This window comes from Arachis hypogaea, chromosome 3 (assembly GCF_003086295.3).
Source record: "Arachis hypogaea cultivar Tifrunner chromosome 3, arahy.Tifrunner.gnm2.J5K5, whole genome shotgun sequence".
NCBI lineage: Eukaryota > Viridiplantae > Streptophyta > Magnoliopsida > Fabales > Fabaceae > Arachis > Arachis hypogaea.
The window spans coordinates 5,693,912-5,716,542 of NC_092038.1; the positions used below are offsets into that span (position 1 = coordinate 5,693,912).

General features: G+C 38.1%; 1 protein-coding gene and 1 pseudogene across 1 annotated transcript; one reads left to right on the forward strand and one right to left on the reverse strand.

The window, feature by feature from the left end:
- Positions 1–92: 92 nt before the first annotated feature.
- On the reverse strand, positions 93–13,827 carry LOC112772043 (disease resistance protein RUN1-like; annotated as a pseudogene).
- Positions 13,828–16,573: 2,746 nt separating this feature from the next.
- LOC140182878 (uncharacterized) lies at positions 16,574–18,814 on the forward strand. Its single transcript, XM_072230604.1, has 2 exons — positions 16,574–17,013; positions 17,200–18,814. Exons 1-2 carry the CDS (start codon positions 16,574–16,576, stop codon positions 18,812–18,814), a joined length of 2,055 nt encoding a protein of 684 aa, XP_072086705.1.
- The last annotated feature ends 3,817 nt before the right edge of the window (positions 18,815–22,631 follow it).

Genomic DNA, 22,631 nt, shown 5'->3' on the forward strand with positions numbered 1-22,631 from the left:
TACAGATATTCTTTAACTTTTTTCTGTTTTTAGCTAGTTTGTAACAATATCTTGCATACCTTGGGTTAGAATATACTCTTGTTGATGTTCAATATTTAGAAAATAACTTTTTGGAAGGGGTTAATAGGAATATATGATACAACCAGAAGTATAGACAAAATACAGATACAACATTTTCATTGAATTGCCAAAAACTTGCGCTTCTTATTCTGAGTTGAAGAATCGGCGCTATGCATCATTGTTGGGTTTAATTGTTCCAGATCTTCCTTACATACCCAACGGTAACCACAACTCTTCACTTGTATTATTTCTTCTGGATATTCACTCGAGGTGGCCAATTCAATACCATCAAGAGCACATCTTCCCTCTTTTAAATGACTTGTATAATGATCAATGATCTTGTCCCGGGAGAAAAATATTAGCAACATATGATCTAATTCAGTTGTGATAAAATCTTTCTTAAGACGTATTGGAAGCGCAAAATAAGTTCCCCCAGAGCGAAGACGAAAACCGCATCCAATATCACCAGCATGTTTGGGTTCTTCAGGCAATTGAGTTGGAGTATCATGTACAACAAATGTCACACAACAAGCAATGCCAATAATCCGATTATTGTCATTCAGAATGGGAGATGGATCCAGCTTCATTGAACTACCCTCATTCTGATTGTTGAACCACCTTGGAATTTCAGTTCCTGGAATAACAACTTGAATGACGCATCTAGGTGAAGAGGATTGCATGTTCACCTGCACCATACAAATTAGATATACAGAGAGAAAATAAAAGGGGAAAAGAAAGGATGAGAAAATGAAGCTGGCACCTGAATCATTTTTATCATCCATGAAATAACTGCGAGACAACAACCTACGTTGTCACTCAAATTAGGGCAGTTGAAAACACATATTGCTCCATATATTCCTGCATAGTGAACTCTTCCACTGGTACCTCCTAACGGCAAAAGGTTGCTAGGCAACCACTTTAGTTGCTTACAGTACTGCAAGTTCAACCGCCTTAGCTTGGGAAGTTCATTGATGGAATGAGGTAGTGTAACAATATTGTTTCCCCCTATGTTTAAATCTTCTAAACAACGTAACAGTCCAATAGCATCAGGGATTTTAACTAGATTACAAAAACTTATGTCAAGAGTTACCAAAGGGAAATGAGACAAAGAAGGCACCAATAAACCAACTGAATTGGCACGCCATCTAGAAGACAAAAAATTGAGAGGCCTTGTAAGAGCTTTGCATATGGAGGATGCCACACTTTGCTCGCTCTCTAACAACCGATATCCAATTAATTTCGAACAGCCAGATAAATTTAAATCACAAAGAGATCTAAGACCAAATACATTGCTCGGAATACTAACAAGACTTTTGCAGTTTTCCAGATTCAACAAACTAAGCTTTTCTAGACCACCAATGGATGTATCAAGGTGAACAAGTTTCACACATCCTTTAAGATTTATGTGCGAAAGATTTGGGGCCTGAGATAAATTTGATATCTTTACAAGACTTTTGGAATAACATAGCTCTAAATGTGTCAATTTATGTAGATCCTGCAATAAAAGAAAAGAGAAAGAATGGAAAAAATTGTCCTATTGTTTTCATTCAAATAAAATCAACATCGATAAGATATCTACTATACCTTTATTCCCTCCCAGAGTTCTTTGACGTTACTATAACGTAGGATTAATTTAACGAGTTGAGTTGGTTGAAAGCTTGATGGCAAACATGTGAAAGGATATTCTTTCCAAGAAAGATATCCCAACTCATTAGAAAGAAAATGCAGCCTGCCTGGGAAATTCACTTTCACTTGGCCAAGTTTGAGTAACTTTAGGCGACTCATTTTTTATAAAGCTTCTAATGACAACTCTTCTCTTATTTCATCATTTGTTGGCAAAACTACGGCTTCAACATTCTCTGCTGGCTGAAACATCACACCTTTTTAGAATATCAGATTTTTAAAAAATGTTAGCCAAGAACAATGTTTTAAATAACTATTTTTACCTTGTTTTCTCGCAAGACATTGCTTAGATCCTTGTGATTCCATAACCTGCTCCACTTTCTCGGTTTTTTGGGTGATTTTTCCCGAACAATACTTCTTCCCAAGTCTCTCAACAAATCGTGCATAGTGATCTTCCACCGATCACGGGTTATGAGGGATTTTTCAATGAGAACTTTTATACCATTATCAGGATGGAATCCTCGAATACGTAAAATATCTTTTACATACTTTTCAATGTCATTGGGGAAAAAACAGGCAATATCAAGAAATATGTCTTTTTCGTCATCCTCAAGTCCATCAAAACTGATTCGAAGTACATCCATAATATCTTTTGTTGGAGTTTCTTTCAGTCTAACCAATGCACTACTCCATTCAGAGACATCTCGCCCAAACAAAAATGAGCCCAATACTTTAATTGCTAAAGGAAGTCCATTAGCATATGCTAATGCAGAATCTGTCAGGCTTTCATAATCTTTTGCAACATGATTACATTTGAAAGATTTTCTGCAAAACAATTGGAGAGCATTCTCATCATTTAAGAGTTGAACTTTGTAAACGTGGTCCGCTCCATACTCTCTCAATATATGCTCATCTCTAGAAACTATGATTATTCTACTCCCTCTACCTAACCATTCCCGTTTTAAAGCCAACTTCTCCAACTGAATTCTCTGATCAACATTATCCAAAACTATGAGAACCTTTCTATAGTGTAACATATTTTGAATCAAATTATCTGCCATTAAAATATTGCATATTGGAGAATCTTCTTCCATGAAAGCTGGACAAAGAAGCTGCTTTTTCATACCAAGTGAACCACAATCTCTATATGTTTTACTTACATCATCCATAAAGCATGAAACATCATATTGATGAGAGATTTTTTCATATAATCTGCAAGCAAGAGTTGTTTTTCCTATACCACCCATTCCACAAATCCCTACAACTCGAACATCATCATCTGAGTCCAAAACTAGAAGCTTCCCTAGTTCTTGTAGAGAGAACTCCATCCCAACTACTATATCATTAGATAGACTCGATGATGGTCTGGGACTCAATATCTTGGTCACTGTTTTGACAATTTTTTCAATTTCAGCAGAATGTGACCTAGAAAGAACAAGAAAAAAAAAGAAGAGAGAAACAAAAATCTTCACACAAGACAGCAGAAGAAAACCTACATATATAAGATAATGTAATAGATAATCTATCAAGTATCAACCATAATTGTGTATGTGAAGAAATAAAAATCATTTTTTCTTTGTTTAAATAATGCAAGTTGAAAAATATAGATATTAGTAAAAGTAGCCTGTAAAAGTTGCATTAGTTATCAGGTTTGACTATATTGAAAGATAATATTAAAAGAGAATTACTTAGTAGAAGATTTTGGTTAGAGTGTTATTAACTTACAATTTATGAATTATACAAGTTGATAATATCATAAATTGTAGTGTAATTTCATTGTTTATAAATTAGTATAAATAGGTTGAGTTAACTTAATTTTGCATTCCACAAGTTAAGTAATGCAACAGGTGTTAAAGAGAAAATTATAAAATTTTATTGAGTGTTATGGCTCCAAATTTGTTTTATACATAGTCATCAGAACCGAACCGGTGATCAAATCAATCAGGTTACTGGGTTACTGGGTCATTGATTCAACCGGTGAGTCATTAGTCGAACCGGTCAACCCGGTATAATTAAATAATTTATCAAATTTAATTATTTTTTTATTATAAGTACTTTTATTTTGTTTTTATAAAAATAATTATTATTTTTAAATTTTAATACTTTATTAATTAGTTTATATTTATTTTATTATTATGTTATTATAGGTAAAAACTCACGTTGTTGTTTTCATGTGAAGTTGATATTTAAGAATCGTCAGATGATTTGACAAGTTTGACTAAATATCATCTAATAATTTTCAACTATCAACTTTATATAAAAACAACTGCATGTGAGTCTTTATCTATTTTTATATAATTTATTAAAAAATGATATTAATAAATATCATATAATCATGAAAGAAATAAATTATAATTAATAAAAAATTTTTATTTATCTTTTTAATTTGTATATATTTAATAAAATTTATAGTTAAATAAAATATAATTGATTTAAAAATGAGTGACTTTATAATTAAAATAAATTGAATATAAATAAAATAAAAGATTGCTATATATATATATATATATATATATATATTAATTCGTAAATAAATTAATAAGAGACATTGCAACTGGGTGGTGCAATCATCCTTGTTGCATTCGAAACCCAAGGTGGTTATTTTGGAAAAATTTTCAAAATTCATAAGCTATGACACTTGGCAAGACATGGAGCATATGGAGCACGGTGGAACGCAGGTGCGCCGATGCGACGTAAGTTTTCCTTCAACTGCCACTCGAGCAGTTCGGTCCGGTCCGATTTTCACCGATTCATTCTAAGTTTGACCGATTCGTACCGATTTTTTGTCTTGAATGGTTTTAAACTTGGATTGGACCGATGTGAGGTCCGGTTTACTAGTTTTCTGGTCGAACCGACCGATCTAGTCCGATTTTGACAATAATAGTTTTATATATATCAAGTAATTAGTCATTTTTTTATTAGAGAAGATATATCTTGTATTTTTTTATCTTTTGGTTATATTTGAATTGAGTGTTTACACCATTTAATTTAGTAGTAATAGCTATTGTGGGTGTATTTGGGACTTTGGTTTTGCATAAAATATAAAAAATTATCACTTTATATTTGTTAGAGATTTTGTTAAAGTAGAATACTTATCCAATTTTGTAAGTTTGATACATTATATTTTTTTACTGAAATATTTGGTATTTCATTTGTATTTAAGGTAAAAATTTTACACTGTCACGGGCCAAAATGAGTCATGACTAATGCTAAGAAAAAATAGTCTCCTAACAAGTCTAACAGACTCAAATAAATACTTATACATTTTTAATAAAAATTAAAATAATTAAAATTGATTGGATCCTGCCTGTGATATATAGAACATATAATATCTAGAAACTCGACAAATAATAGGTATCATTGCATATCGTTAGGCTAGCAACACTTTTGCTGGAGTCTGAGTTAGATGCATCTAAGTTAATGTCATAACCGTGGTTAACTACAGTTTTTTAATACGAGCCTTCCAAACCAATTCAAACCATATACTTTCAAATACAACAAATCTTTGATCTTTCAAATATATAAGGTATTTGTTAGGTGGGTAACCTGAAATAGTTGGATTAGGCTTGAAGGATTGGCCCAAACGTCAAGAGAAGGTGGTCTTCGACTTGTTCGCGTTCGGGAGCCGTCATCCTAGTTGTATGTTTGAAGGAATGGGGGTAGTACCTACAAAGACACTCTGATGCCTAAGTTAGCAAGGGGCTAGCAGGTTTAAGAGTATTGGAACTTAGTGTTACCTGAGTGTGTCAGTGTATTTATAGTGGTGATCCAATAATCACCGTTGGTGTAGTTCCACTTCTGAAGGTGGATAACCGTCTCTTTATCTTAGGGTTGTTAAGATATTGCTTCTAGAAGTGGATGAGAGATTTTAGAGGGCAGTTACTTATTTGAATAAGTGTTATCTGCCAGCTCATGTCGAGCCCGACCTCTTTGGGGAGGAGCCTATGTCTAGCCCGACCTCTTTCGATGAGGTCGGGTAAGTGGTGAAGGCCCATCTTTGGGTTGGGCCTTTTTGGCTTACTTGGATCCTAGACCATAGTATGGGCAAGCTGAGGCAGCCAATGAAGTCATTCTAGCCGGGTTAAAAAAAGGCTACAAGATGCAAAGGGAGCTTGGGGTGAAGAACTCCCTCAAGTATTATGGGCATATCGGACTACACCTCAGTATGCCACGCGGGAGAAACACCCTTCCGACTTGCCTAGGCATAGAAGCCATGATACTAGTGGAAGTCAACGAGCAAAGTCCAAGGGTGAGGTTCTACATTTCTTGGACCCCTTTTGCCCAGTTCACCGACTCTACATTCATACTGGCTACCAAATTTCTGAATGTAGAGTCGGTGAACTGGGTACCATTATCCGTGGTGATGAAATGGGGAATTCCATACCTGGTAATGATTTTCTTGTAGAGAAATTTTCGACTTCTCTGAGCTATAATGGTGGCCAAGGGTTCTGCTTCAATCCATTTTGTGAAGTAGTCTACTCCTACTATAAGGTATTTTACTTGTTCAGGCGTTTGGGGAAAAGGTCCGAGTAGATCTACTCCCCATTTTGCAAAAGGTCATGGAGAAGTTATACTAATGAGTTCCTCAGGGGGAGCGACGTGGAAGTTAGCATGCATTTGGCATGGTTGACACTTCTTCATGAACTCGGTGACATCCTTCTGCAAGGTCGGCCAATAGAACCAGGCTCGGATGACTTTCCTGGCCAAAGACCTTGCTCCGAGATGGTTCCCACAGATACCATTGTGCACCTCCTCTAAAACTTTTGTTGTCTTTGAGGTCGGGACGCACTTTAACAATAGTGTGGATATTCCTCTTTTATAGAGAATATTTTTCACTAAGGTGTAGTTTTGTACCTCCCTCCAAATTTTTTTGGCTTCTTTTTCCTCCTTGGGTAGGATGTCAAATTTTATGTATTCGATAAAAGGGGTTATCCACCCAAATTCCAACCCAGATACCTCCAGGACATCTTGTTTAGCCTCTGTTTTTGTGACAGAGGGTTCTTGGAGAATTTCCTAGATTAGGCTTCTATTATTCTCTCCTGGCTTGGTACTTGCTAATTTGGAGAGGGCGTCTGCTCTGCTGTTAAGATCCCGAGTTATATGTCTGACCTAGGTTTCTGAGAATCGCCTAAGATACTCCAAAGTTTTGTCTAAGTACCTTTTTATATTTGGGTCTTTAGCCTGATACTCTCCATAGATTTGAGAAGTCACTACTTGAGAGTCGCTGAAGACCACTACTTTAGTTGCACCGACTTCTTCGGCTAACTTCAACCCGGCAATCAAGGCTTCATATTCTGCTTGGTTGTTGGAGGCTGGGAATTCAAACTTCAGGGAGACCTCTATTTGGGTTTTCTCTTGGTTGACTAGTATTATGCCTGCACCGCTTCCGATTTTGTTGGAAAAACCATCCACATACAATTTCCAAGTTGTGGAGGCCTCCTCTTGATCTCCTGCGTATTCTGCCAAGAAGTCAGTTAGGCATTAGCCTTTAATTGCTGTCTGAGTTTCATACCTTAGGTCGAACTCGGATAGTTCTATAGCCCATTGAACCATTCTGCCCACAATGTCTGTTTTGAAGAATTTGCTTCATGGGCTGGTTCGTTCGAACTCTTATTGTATGAGTTTAAAAATAAGGTCGTAGCCTTCGAGATGCCACTACTAAGGCAAACGCAAACTTCTCGAGTTTTTGGTACCTTAACTCGGGGTCTTGTAGAGCTTTGCTGGTGAAGTATACTAGATGCTGCCCGACCTCATCTTCCCGTATCAGTGCTGATGCCACAGCCTTTTTAGCTACAGACAAATACAGGACGAGTTCTTCCCCGATTTTAGGTCGGGTCAGAATGGGAGGTTGGCTCAGAAACCTTTTGAACTCCTGGAAAGCTTCTTTGCATTCTGGAGTCCATTTGAACTGGCATCCTTTTCTTAGTAGAGAGAAAAGTGGTAGGATCTTAATGTTGATCCTGCTAAAAACCTGGAGAGAGCTACAAGTCTGCCATTCAACTGCTGGACTTCTCTTAAACAGGTCGGACTCTTCTTTCCAGGACTACTCTACACTTATCAGGGTTAGCTTCTATCCCCCTTTGTGTTAGCATAAACCCTAGAAATTTTCTAGCCTCCACTACAAAGGTGTATTTTGCGGGATTCAATCTCATCCCGTGCGTTCTTATGGTGCTGAAGACTTGTGAGAGGTCGGTCAAGAGGTCGGCTTCATCATTGGTTTTTGTTAGCATGTCGTCTATGTATACCTCCATTAAATTTCCAAGGTGAGGAGCAAACACTTTGTTCATCAGCCTTTGGTATGTGGCTCCTGCATTTTTTAACCCAAAAGGCATGACCACATAGCAATAATTTGCTCTAGGCGTGATGAAGGATGTCTTCTACTGGTCCGGCTTATACATCAGGATTTGATTATATCCCGAGTATGCATCCATGAACGACAAGTATTGGTAGCCCGAGCTGGAATCTACCAAAGTATCAATATTGGGGAGAGGATATGGGTCTTTTGGACATGCCTTGATAAAGTTGGTGTAGTCAACGCACATCCTTCACTTGCCGTTCGGCTTCTTGACTAGCACCACATTTGCTAGCCAAGCCGGGTATTTGACCTCTTTGATAAAGCCGGCTTCTAGGAGGGCTTGTATTTGCTCTTCGACCACTTGAGCTCGTTGAGGACCGAGCTTCCGTCTTCTCTGTTGGACAGGTCGGGATCCTAGGTATAGTGACAATTTGTGCGCCATGAGCGCGGGATCTATTCTTGGCATGTCAGAGGCTTTCCAGGCAAAGAGGTCGGAATTCTCTTGTAGGAGCCTTATCAGCTTCTTTCAAATTGGCTCTCCTATATTGGTGTTTTTTCCGTCCTCTTGCCCGATCTGCACTTTTTCAGTCTTCCCTTCGGGCTGTGAACGTAATTCTTCTTTAGCTCGAATTCCCTCGAGCTCAATGGTATTAACTTCCTTGCCTTTATCTCTCAAGTTTAGGCTTCATTGTAGCATTTTCTCGCCAGCTTTTGATCTCCTCTGATTGTTGCTATTCCCTCTGGTGTTGGGAATTTCATGCAAAAGTGGGGGGGGTGGATACCACTGCTCCAAGCCGATTTAGGGTCGTTCTTCCTATTATGGCATTATAGGCCGAGCCTACATTGATGACAATGAAGTTGATGCTTAGATTTTTGGATTTCATCCCCTTTCCAAAAGTTGTATGTAGGGGTATGAATCCTAGTGGTTTTATGGGTGTGTCTCCCAATCCATATAGGGTATCAAGGTATGTCCTTAACTCCTTTTCGTCCAATCCTAGTTTGTCAAACGCTGGTTTGAACAGGATGTCTGCCGAGCTCTCCTGATCCACCAGGGTTCTATGTAGATGGGCGTTGGTGAGAGTGCCCAGGTCGCCAGCTTGGTTCTCGTAGCCTGGCATTTACCTCCATGTTGATGTACTTTTCGGCTCTTTCGTATACATCACTCAAAGAAGTCGGATGCCTTTTCGAGATGGACTGAGAGAATGGACCTTCTCGGAGTCCATTTACCAGGCCTATGATTACTGCTTCTGTAGGCAGGTCTTGGATTTCTAGGCACGCCTTGTTGAACCTTTCCATGTAGTCTCTCAAGGGTTCTCCGATCTCCTATTTCACCCCCAGGAGACTAGGCGCATGCTTGACTTTGTCTTTCTGAATTGAGAAACGCATAAGGAACTTACGCGAGAGGTCATCAAAACTAGTGACCGACCTTGGGGGGAGGCTATCGAACCATTTCATCGCCCCTTTTGTCAAAGTCGTTGGGAAGGCTTTGCAGCGGGTAGCATCAGAAGCGTCGGCTAGGTACATCCGACTTTTGAAGTTGCTCAGGTGATGCTTTGGGTCGGTAGTCCCGTCGTATAGATCTATGTCAGGGCTTTTGAAGTTCTATGAAACTTTTGCCCTCATGATATCTTCACTGAACGGATCTTCTCCCCCAATAATGGGATGTCTTCTCGGTTAGCGCGAGAGCTCCTACCTCGGAGATTAGATTCTAATCTTAAGAGCTTTTCCTCTAGCTCTTTCTGTCGCTCAACTTCTCTCCTTATGTTTCTCTCCGCTTCTCTCTATCGCTCCAGTTCTTGTTCCAGCTGTTCTAACCATCCTTGATGGCCGTGGAGTAGCCCCATGAGATCGGCAGCGTGAGTTTGTCCCTCCTTTTCTGGTTCGTGTACCCCAGAGGAGATTCCTCTTGGGTCTTTCACACCTGAGGAACCGTCTCGGTGTTGGCTATCTGCTCCCTGTAGAGATATTATGGCTCTGTCATTGTTAACTACATCTTGATGTTCTTGCTCAGATTCAGATGCAGTATGTCCATCCTCATTCTAGTCGTCTGCCATTAGAAGGTGATCTCCTCAGGTCCCCGGCAACGGCGCTAATGTTATGTGGGTAACCTAAAATAGTTGGATTGGGCTTGAAGGATTGGCCCAAACGTCAAGGAAAGGTGGTCTCCGACTTGTTCGCGTTCGGGAGCCGCCGTCCGAGTTGTATGTTTGAAGGAATGAGGGGTGGTACCTGCAAAGACACTCTGATGCCTAAGTTAGTAAGGGGGCAAGCAGGTTTAAGAGTATTGGAACTTAGTGTTACCTGAGTGTGTCTGTGTATTTATAGTGGTGATCCAAAAATCACCGTTGGAGTAGTTTCACTTCTGAAGGTGGATATCCGTCCCTTTATCTTAGGGTTGTTAAAATATTACTTCTGGAAGTGGATGAGAAATTTTAGGGGACAGTTACTTATTTGAATAAGTGTTATTTGCCAGCTTATGTCGATCCCGACCTCTTTGGGGAGGAGCCTATGTCTAGTCCGAACTCTTTCGATGAGGTCAGGTAAGTGGTGAAGGCCCATCTTTGGGTTGGACCTTTTTGGCTTACTTGGATCCTGGACCATAGTATTGGGTCAGGGTATGAATAGTATCAAATCAAATCAAATCAGATAATCCTTTTTCATCAGAAATCTTTTCCAATCATACTTTTTCAATCAAAAAAATTTCAAGCATATTTCACAATTTTAAAATAAGCGAATACCAACAAATACTTCAATGCTTCAAAAATAGATATTCAAGTAAAATTAAACCTTTTGGAATAACGCAAAACTTCATAAAAAATATATATAGTCTCATGTATAGTTCCTAAAGTATAAACTTCATAAAAACGCTCAATTTTAATAAATCAATTATTCTAATTAATTTAAAATCGTTCAAAGCAAATATAGTGAATATAATTCAAAGATCATAATAGATATATGTCAAAAAAATTATAGATGCACAATCAAATAATTATAAATCTAAAGCTTACTCACAATTTGGTCCCTTGAAAATACTGAACCCGGAGTGCCAAAATCCAAGGTGAAGAGGATTGAAGTATAATGGAATGAAAAGCGCAAAATTTGGATTGGGGCAGCAACAAGGTAGAGCTGGCGATAGTTTGAGTTAGTGATAGGAACAGTTTAGCTCCAACGACACCAACAATTCCAGTAGCAAGCAAGGTTCACCCGAACGACGACGGCAACGGTAACAGCAACGGTAATGGATGGTTCCTTCTTCTTTGCGTTTCTCTCTCTCTCTCTCCGCAAATTCCTCTCTCTTTGAAGCCCCAAATCTGCAACCGCAACGATGACAATAGCGATAGCAATGCTAGTAATGACGGTGATAGGAACAAGCTCCTCTCCGTTCCTCTGCTCATCACATCTCCTTCTCTCTCAGTCTCGCATTCCACCTCTCTCCTCATTCGTCTCTCTCTATTCCTCTCTAGCTCAACAGCGTCAACGGCTTTCCTTTGTTCTTCTCCTTCTCTTCTATCTTTCCTTTCCTTCTTCCACATTTTTCCGTCTCGTGTTCTCTCTTTCATTCTTTCTCTCTTTCATTCTTTCTCTCTCTTTGGGCCTCTATACCTTCGACAGCGAAGACAATAGCTACAACTTTCCTTTCTCTCTTTCCTCTCTTTTTCTCTTCCTTCATTCTCTCGCTGTTTTCCTTTTCTTTTCTTTTTTCATCATTTCAGATTGTGAGAGTGAGCAGAGTTGTGAGAGAAAAAAAAAATATCTAAGAATGATCTCACTGTCTTATTTATTTATTTATTTACTTTGATTATTACATACACTTTGTTCGCCCACTTTGTTTTCTAACTGTGTATTAGAGCTTTAAGTGAAATTATATGTCACACTTATTTTAAAGATGTCATTTATGAAATTTGAGAATTAAGATCTAACGATATGATGATCGCATCAACTTTAAAATGTGAAAAGTTCAGTATGATAGTTGTTTATACAACAAGGTGCGTTAGTATTGTGCTTGATATCAAAGAAAAGAAACCGGACTCTATAAAAAAAAATGACATGATGTAGGAAAAACGTCGATCAAAAAGCTCTTTTCACCATTCTTTTATTCATCGTAAATAATGTATAGCACGAGGTTGTTTTAGAGAAGACAGCTACCATATTTTGGACCAAGTATTTCTATCATTTGGTTTTGAGTATCGATATATTTTGTGTGTATTTTTGGGACCTAGTTTTGGGTAAAATATTACAAATACCATTATATACTTCGTTAAAAATTTGATTAAGATATTATCTAATTTTATAATTTTATTATATCATATTTTTTAATAAAATATTTGATATTTTGTGTGTGTTGAAAGTAGGACGAAAACATAGTTATAAGAATTGGATTGAAATGGTTAGTTTACCCAATAAACCAATAAACTAAAAGTATAGGCGATTATGTAATCGAATCGTATAAGAAATAAAACCGATCAAAATTCGGTCAAAGGCGGAAAAAACTGTTGAAAACCGAACAGTTTACATCAAATCGGACACAAAATCTAAGGTTAGGTTCCACAGGCTAGAGCATGGTCAAAACATTCTTTCTGTCATGCAAGTATTATAAACGTTTTCTCCAAAGAATTCCCATCAAAGGGTGAAAAACTAAAACAATAAGTGTTGTAAAAGTTGGGAATTAAACCCAGGCCCTATACAAGAAAAGGGAACTATCAACTACCAAGACTACCTTGTATATATGGTCCTTGTTTTGTTTTTATATTCTTATAATTTCTATTAATTCCGTTTTAAGTGAGATTATATTAGTAAGTAATATTATATAAAATTTTATTTTTCTCTTTTTTCATATAATAAATACTTTTTAATTTTTCAGTTTGTGTCAAATTTAGATATTATAATAGTTGTAATACTAATTATTTTTATGTCTATTTTTATATTAATTATTTTTAAAATTTAAAACTTAATTATTTTTAAAATGTTAATAAAAAATATGTATTTTAAATTTTAATTTTAGATTTTTTATTATTTTATTTTTTTATTTACGTGAAATTAAATTAACCGATTCAACCAATAACCTACCAATTGAATCAATAATTGAATCAATAATTCAGTGACACCTAACAACCTCATTAGTTCGATTTCACAGACTTAAAAGTTAAAAGCATAAATTTTATGCTTTCTCACGTTCGCTCGGTTTAGTAACAGATCAACGAAATCTTTGAAACGTCTTAGTTAATGTTAAGAGTGTTGAGCAAATTATTTCAAAAGAATAAATAGCAAAACAGAGAACTGGTAACTTATTACTTATCCTTGAGATCCCAGCCAGAGAGATTGGCTACTTGTGTTAGAGCTGCCCTCCATCTTCGCACTTGCTCCATCATCTCTGCATCTTCTTTGAATCTTTCTTCGTATTCCACAAAGGCTTTTTCGTAATTTCCACTTTGCTTTCTCACCTCAGATGGACTCACATCACAGAAAACAGGCAGAACACGCTGTCCCGGTATGTTAATGCAATCAGCTATCTTTGCCAGTTCTTGCAAGCACCATGTGGAAGAAGCATAGTTAATAGAGAAGACAACAATCAGAACCTGTGATCCTTCAATTGCTTGCAGAAGGCCTGCTGATATAGGTCCTCCTTTCTGGAGCCTAGTATCATCCCTGAAGGCAAGTATGCGGTGTCTGCAGAGAGCAGCATAAAGATGAGCGGTGAAGTTGAAGCGAGTCTCGCCTCTGAAACTCACAAACACATCATATTTCCAGTTCTTTGTATGAGACAAGGTGCTTTGGATTCTCATGCAATCCATTGTATGTGTGCACTTTGATTATGCAACAATAATAAGGATTAGTTCTTACGAAAATGAGATGCATACTGAAGATGGGGAAAGATATATATATATATATATATATATATATATACACTAGAAAATTTCATTCCTTTCCTCCTCTTGGAGATGTTAAAATGATATTTTCCTTCGCTCTATTTTATAAATATATATTCTCCTCCTTTTTTATTTTTAAAAAATCTTATCTTTAATCTATTTTAAACTTTTTGTATTAACTAATGTTAACTTTATCTATTTTTTTTTAAAAAATTATTTTTTTAAAAAATACCTATTAATAAAAATTTTATTATTTTTATCATTAAATTTTGCTTACCAAAATATTTTTTAATAAATTATTCTTTTATTTATTATATTATATTTTTAAAAAAATTTAATAATTATATTATTTTTTTATAAAATACCCTTCAATAATTTTTTAATTATTAAATGATAATTTTATCAAAATTTTCGTTAACAATTTTTTTATATTTTACTATTAATTTTTCGATATCTATACATATTATTTTAACATTAAATAAAAAATTTTAGTAAGATTATTTTTCAATATCAATATATATTAATTGTTATACATATTGATAGTGGTAAGATTTTTTTTATTTAATGTTAAAATAATATATATTGATATCAAAAAATTAATAATAAACATAAAAATAATTATTAAAAAATTTTTTATAAAATCATAATTTAATAATTAAAATTTTTTTGAAGGCTAAGTATCTTAAAAAAAGTAATTTAATTATTAAATTTTTGAAAATATTTTAGTAAAAATATAATTTAATTAATAAAAGAATAATTTATTAAAAGACATTTTGATAAATAAAATTTAATAATAAAAATAAAATTTTTGTTAATAGGTATTTTTTCAAAAAATAATTTATTTTTTCTTAAAAAATAGATAAAGTTAACATTAGTTAACACAAAAAATTTAAAATGAATTAAAGAGGAATTTTTTTAAAAGTTAGAAGGGAGAAGAATGTACATTTATAAAATAGATAGAAAGGAGTATTATTTTAACATCTCACAGAATAGGGAGTAAAATTTTCTCTATATATATACACCAAAGTCAATGCACGTGTGCTTTGTTTAGTTGGTGGTGGGGTCATAGTTTTTCTTGGGGGGAAATTTTAGTTTAAAGTGAGGCATACTTTTTAGTTTTTAATAGATCAGTAACGTATTAACCTCAAATTTGACGTGCACTACTCCTTCAATTATTGCAGATTTTTTTACGGGAGTGAATTTTTTTCGATAAAGAAAAAATGAGATGGTGTCAATTTTAATTTTTTATTTTTTATTATTCTCTCTTTCATATTTAATTGTGGTTCTACTTATAAAATTAATGGTAAGAGATCACACTATATTTTCTCAAATGTTAAAAAAACTGGAGAGTATCATTTCCTTTTTTTACCCCATCTTTTTCATCATTTAGTAAACATTTTCTATATGGCAGTACCAATTTTTTGAATGATACATTTAGTTAATTGATCTTTGGGGTCTTCGTCTCATTTTCTTTTTATAACTTTGTTTGATGGATGACCAATGAAATTGATGAGAACTTGCAGGGAAGGATCTCATATACATGCATCGTAGCTTCTTAACATGCTCGGTTAGTAAGAATTCATATTCAATTGAATAAAAAACCATTTCAGATAAAAATAAAAATATAAAAAAAAAAGAAGAAGAAAGAAAGAAAGAAAGAAAGAAAAGCATTTCTATTAGACATTTTACATTTTATGGTCAACTTCTCCTGCACTTGAATATTTTTTTTTAGTCCAAATTAAACCACTCAAGTCCTTTAGCAGGAACTCGACTAACCCAATCCGACTGAGTATTAACCGGTTTAAATGTTACTATGTTATCTCGCCTATAGTCACTTAGCGAAGTTAATTATTTGATCCAATGAGTTCTTATGATGCTATTTACTACTAGATGTCTTGGTCATCTTTTGATACTGACGTGTACCCCGATTTATTCGGCTAAGGAATCAGCACTGACTAACCGAGATATACTCGACCGAAGAGTCAGCTCTAAATAACCGAACATCTATAAAACAAATCAACACTCTCCTGCTGAGTCATCCGCACATCAGTGATATCTTCTATCCGTTACCCACAAAACCGAACAAGAGTCAAAGATACCAACAACGGCACTTGGCAAACAAATCGGAATTCCAACACAACTCGCACCTATAAAGCCAGGCCCCATACGCCACAAAAGGACAGGTCACAAAAACTCGCTCTGATATTATTCTTATTATATCTTATTACTCACATACTTACTTGAGCGTCGGAGTGCTTTGTGCAGGTGCTCCCGCCGCGGTGTTTCGACCGGCCGAGGTCTGCTTCTTATTCAGCCTCTAGACGACGTATAGTTCCACCTGAAATCTCAAGTGATCCATCGGGGCTTTATACCTCGGTTCAAGAAGAACAGAACATTTGGCGCCCACCGTGGGGTCAGAAAGTTACGCTAACCCCACTTTTTGTTTAACCACATATTGCTTTGTATTCTTCTACGTAGGATTTCACAGCTCCTATCCATGGCTGACAACGGAGTCTTTCAACCCACTCAGGCCGAACTCATGGCCCAGATAACTGACCTATAGGCAGAAGTAAAAAGACTTGCCGAGTTATCCACTCAGAATAACGTCAACAAGCAAGAGGACAATGGACACAACGGGAAAGGCAACACGAGCCTACTGAGCATCGACCCACCAAAGGAGAATCTGACCTTGGATAACCCATTTTTCGAGGAGATTACCAATTACCAAATGCCAAAACATTTTACACTACCTTCCTCACTCGAGCCATATAAGGGGATTGGTGACCCCCGGGCTCACATTAAGAAATTCCAGTCTATGATGTTCTTTAATGGACCTAAAAATGAACCTATTCTTTGCAGGACTTTTCCGACCTACCTTGACGGCGCGACCCTCCTTTGGTTTTCAAAATTACCTGAAGGATCAATCTATTCCTTCGAGAAATTGGCAAGAGCCTTCATAGACTACTTCGCGGCTGCACGCATTTATGTGCACGGGTCAGATTACCTCGGCACCATCCGCCAAGGTCCCCAAGAAAGCTTGAAGGACTATTTAACCAGATTCGCTGACGCAACAATGGAGATACCCGATCTAGATCCCGCTGTCCATCTTCACGCCATAAAAGCCGGCCTCAAACCGGGAAAATTCAGAGAAACAATTGCCGTCACAAAGCCGAGAACCCTGGAGGAATTCTGAGAAAGGGCCGCAGGGCAGATAGAAATTGAAGAACTCCGAGAGGCCAAGAAAGTGGACAGAAGGCAACCCCGAAAGGAAGAGAGCCGAACAATCAGATCAGGGGACAACAGAGACACCAGAAAAACGTTTAAACTTACACCGAAGTTTGACAACTACTCCAGGTTCAACACAAAGAGAGAAAGGATCATCAAGAAAATACTCAACGCCAAAATCATCAAACCCCCTGTTAGGGCCGGAAGCTACCAGGACCAACGATTCGTGGACAGGACCAAGCACTGCGCCTTCCATCAGAAATATGGTCATACCACCGACGAGTGCATCATAGCCAAAGACTTGCTGGAAAGATTAGCCCGACAAGGACTCCTAGACAAATACATCGAAAGCACAAGGCACAAAGGAGCAAAGACAGATCCAGATGAGCAACAAACTACGAGGAACAAAGAAACCGACAAATGGCCGAGCAATAATCCCCCAAAAGGAGTCATCAATTGCATATCAGGAGGATTCGCATGTGGCGGAGAAACAGCCTCAGCACGAAAACGAAGCTACCACACTATGCTAGCAATCGAAGGAACAACTCCACACAGTAACAAAGAGGTGGACGACCTTGAGATCACTTTTAACCAAGCAGACATATGCTCGGCCACACTGCATGCAGACGACCCTGTGGTAATTTCCATCCAAACAGGAGAGTTATTGGTAAGAAAGGTCCTTCTGGACCCAGGTAGCAGTGCAGACGTTCTCTTTTATTCTACCTTTTTAAAAATGAACTTATTTGAAAAACTCATACAACCCTCCTTCGGAGAACTAGTAGGATTCTCCGGAGAAAGAGTACCAATAAAAGGCTATATATGGCTAAAAACGACAATAGGTGAGAATCCATCATCCAGAACCCTCGATATACAATACCTGATAGTTGACTGCATTAGTCCTTACAATATTATTCTTGGGAGACCTGCTCTGAACATGTTCAGAGTAGTGATATCAACTTTTCATCTATGTGCTAAGTTTCAGGCACAAGACGGCAGAGTAGCAACAATCCACTCAGACCGACAACAAGCTCGGCAGTGTTATAACTCAAGCCTAAAAAGGTCGGATACGAAGAAGAAACAACACGAGGTCAAAGCAGTACAAACTATGGAGGAAGTCTTATCCCTGGCTGAGCTTGATCCCCGGGGAAATGCACAAGAAAGACCTCAACCAACAGATGAACTTCAGGAAATCCGACTGACATCAAAGCCAAAACAGGTAACATACATTGGTCAGGCGCTACAAGACCAAGAAAGGTCGGATCTCATAAAGTTACTACAAGCGAACTCTGACCTGTTTGCTTGGACCCCAGCGGACATGCCTGGGATAAGTCCAGACGTCATCTATCACAAACTTGCCACCAACTCAGCAAGCCGACCCATAGCTCAAAAGAAAAGAAACATAGGAGCAGAGAAATCAAAAGCAGCCTTAGAAGAAACCAGCAAGCTCTTACAAGCCAACTTCATCAGAGAAATCCGCTTCACCACATGGCTCTCAAATGTGGTAATGGTAAGAAAAAACTCAGGTAAATGGCGGATGTGCATCGATTTTACAGATTTAAATAAAGCATGCCCTAAAGATGCCTACCCCTTACCTTGCATTGATAAGCTTGTAGACAGCGCATCAGGTTTCAAAAGCTTAAGCTTCATGGATGCATACTCTGGGTATAATCAAATACTCATGCATCCTGAAGACCAAAGCAAGACAGCATTCATAACGGAACATGAAAACTTTTGTATCGAGTAATGCCGTTTGGCTTAAAGAATGCAGGTGCAACCTATCAACGCTTGATGGACAAGGTCTTCCATCACCAAATAGGACACAACATGGAAATCTATGTAGACGACATGGCCGCCAAGACCATGAAAGAAAAATCACATTGTGAAGATCTCAGCGAGATATTCAGACAAATCCGAGCATATAATATGAGACTGAACCCAGAAAAGTGTGCTTTTGGGGTAAAAGGAGGGAAGTTCCTCGAATTCATGCTCACCTCACGAGGAATCGAGGCAAACCCCGAAAAGTGTTCGGCAGTACTCAATATGGCGAGCCCTAAAACAATAAAAGAAGTGCAACAGTTGGCAGGAAGGATAGTGGCATTATCTCGATTCATACCCGCGGCATCAAACCGATCATATCACCTTTTTCAAACAATATCGAAGAACAAAAAATTCCACTGGACAGAAGAGGGCGAGAAGGCTTTTTTCGAGCTCAAAGCGATCCTATCAGCACCACCCATGCTGCAAAGGCCAGAAATCGGTAAACCTCTATATTTATATTTATCCGTTTCAAATTATTCTATAAGTTCGGCTCTTGTCCTCTATATTTATATTTGTCCATTTCAAATTATTCTATCCAAGCTCGCAGCCACTAGGGCAGACACACAAACATCCACATTAACACAACTCTCACTAGAAAAACCAAGCACCGAACTACTACATGTGATAAATATTAACCACCTCCATGATTGGAGAACTCCTTTCCTTGAATATATTAGTACAGGCGCCATACCAAGAGACGAGCTCAAACCTCAACATTTCAGACGAAAGGCCAGTCTTTACACAAGCATAGGAGGAAAACTCTATAGACGAGGATTCTCACAACTACTGCTAAAATGCCTAAGCAAAGACGAAGCAAAAGAAGCAATGGACGAAGTACACAAGGGAGTCTGTGGAAACCACATCGGAGGATGAGCACTTGCAGCTAAAATCGTCCGAACTGGGTATTACTGGCCAACCATAAAAAGGGATTGCATAGCAAACGTCAAAGCATGTGACAACTGTCAGAAACACGCAACTATATCTACAAGGCCAGCCGAGCTATTACATAGCATGGAGGTAAGCTGGCCATTCTACAGATGGGGACTCGATATACTCAGCCCATTTCCAATAGCGCCAGGCCAGGTAAAATTTCTCTTAGTAGCAGGAGACTACTTCTCAAAATGGATAGAGGCACAACCATTAGCAAAGATAACGGCCGAAAAGGTACGATCATCTATATGGAAAAACATTATATGCCGATTTGGAATACCTAGGGAGATAATATCTGATAATGGTAGGCAATTTACAGACAATAAGCTCGGTTCATTCCTAAAAAACTTTAACATAAAGCATCATTTTAGCTCAGTAGAACACCCACAAACCAATGGGCAGGCTGAAGCTGCTAACCGAGTTGTATTGCAGGCGATAAAGAAAAAACTGAATGATGCTAAGGGAGAATGGGCGGAACTAATCCTAGAAATATTATGGGGCTACAACACAACAATACAGACAACCACGGGCGAAACACCTTTTAAACTAGTCTATGGGTCCGAGGCACTAATCCCTATTGAGGTCGGCATCCCCACCCTGAGAACTGAGCTATACAACGAGCAGCACAACTTGCATGCAAGGAATACCGAGCTTGATCTAGCCGAAGAAACCAGGGAGCTAGCAGCCATTAGACAAAGAGCAATAAAACAAATAACCGAAAAGAAACACAACAAGAGAGTATCGCCGAGGGCATTCACAGAAGGTGACCTAGTACTCAGACGAACAGAAGAGGCCAGACGTCCCCCAGCCCATGGAAAGCTCGCCGCTAACTGGGAAGGTCCATTCCGAGTAATAAAGGTGCTTGGCATGTGGGCTTATCAATTACAAACATTACAAGGCAACCCAATATCCGGGACCTGGAATATCTCCTCTTTAAAGATGTACCAATCCTAAGTTATACAAATTGCGGATGAGGGTACTCTTTTTCCCCTTAGAGCCTTTTTTCCCAAAAGGGGTTTTTGCCTAAGGAGGGTTTTAACGAGGCCTGACGCACAATATACTTCATCATCAATATTCAAATTTAATCAAACACTTCATATTTCATCATCAAAATATTCAAAATATACAACTACGAATGATACCATTACCAACTATCATACTTACTAAAGTAAGATCCCAAACACAAAACATAGGCCGACCTAAACATGGTCGGAACCAGCAAATAAGTTCGAAACTAGCTAACAATTCGTCCACAAATTACATAAGTTCGCTTACAAAGAAAACAAAAAGAACAACATCCAAACTAAGAAGGAGGAGGAACATTCTCATCATGCTCCTCTACAGTCCCATCCACAACCAACTTCCCATTTACCACTATCTTCGTCATATCAAGTCGATCAATACCAAATTCAGGAGCCAATAGAGAAATCTGGCTCACAGCCCATTCAAAGCCATAGGAGAACATCTCCATACCGTTCTCTTCCAACTCATGAATACGAGTTGTGAGCCCTCCTTTCACAACATCACTTTCTTTCACTTCAGCTTGCAATAGCCGAATCTGATCCCTCAGCCGAGCTACCTCCTTTTCTGACTCCTTTGCCTTCGCAATAACATCATCCTTCTCTTTTATTGACTTCTCCAATTCTTCGACCTTTGTCTTATACGACTTCTCCATAACCGCAGCCTTATCCACGACCTCCTGTTGCTCAGCACCTATGAGTTCAGCAGTGCGACCGACACACATCAAGCGGGAACCAATGATCTGCAACCACCACACCAAAATAAGGACAAAACTCTAAAGAAAGGACGAAGAGGACTTCAAATAAACGTGAAACAAACCTGAACGAATTTGCCAAGTCCTTCCATACCGATCCGGCGAGTCATAAGCATATCTCCTGGGTATTGAGAGGCCCGGTTAGAAAGTTCAGCAAAGTTGAACTGCTCGCTCCAAAGAGAATGAGAACTTGACCCCGCAATAAAGCCATGAAGTTTTTTCTGCCGCTCAAAGACAGGGTCACCACCGCCAAGGACTTCCTGGTCAGCTTCAGAAATAACTTCCAAAGACACATCGTCCCTCTTCCTCTTGAACGAAGAAGCCGGACGACCAACAGAAGAAAAAGCTTGATCGCCACCTTCTTTATGCTCGGCAGGACCAACAGTTTTCTCCTTTTTCTTGTTCAAAAAGGATTGCAACTTCGAGGGGTCCAACAGAGGTACTCACCCACCTACAAAATAACCAACAACATCAGTGGAACCAAACAAACAGTGGTATGGACAAAAATCAAACACAATATTACCTATATATACTTTCAAACCCTCAATGTCACCCGAATCATACAAACGCAAAATGTCAGAGATAGACATACACTCCCCAGCGGCAACACTCTCAACCAAAAAATCCAACATAAACTCCTCCTCCTCACTCCGCTCAGACGCCTCAAGAATCTGACTCGGCTCAGAGCACCAATAAAGAGGAAACCTTTCACTAAGCTCATCGTCCAGGTAAAATGGATACTCGGACTCAATGGACCAGACTTTGACAAAAAGGGATTTGAAGTTTTTAAAGGAAGATTTGTAAAGAAGAAATATGGAATGACCACGAAAACTGCTCAAGCAAACCCACAAACCTTTTCGAGTACCTTTCGCTTGAAAGAGTGAGAAAAACAATGTCAGGGAACAAGGAAAAGACAGATAATCCATTAAAACCTGAAAGGCGCGAAGAAACGCCTAGGAGTTAGGGTGTAACTGCGAAGGGGCGCAGTTCAGTTGAACAAGAACGTCGCATTCAAAAGATGAAAATGGAAATCTCACAC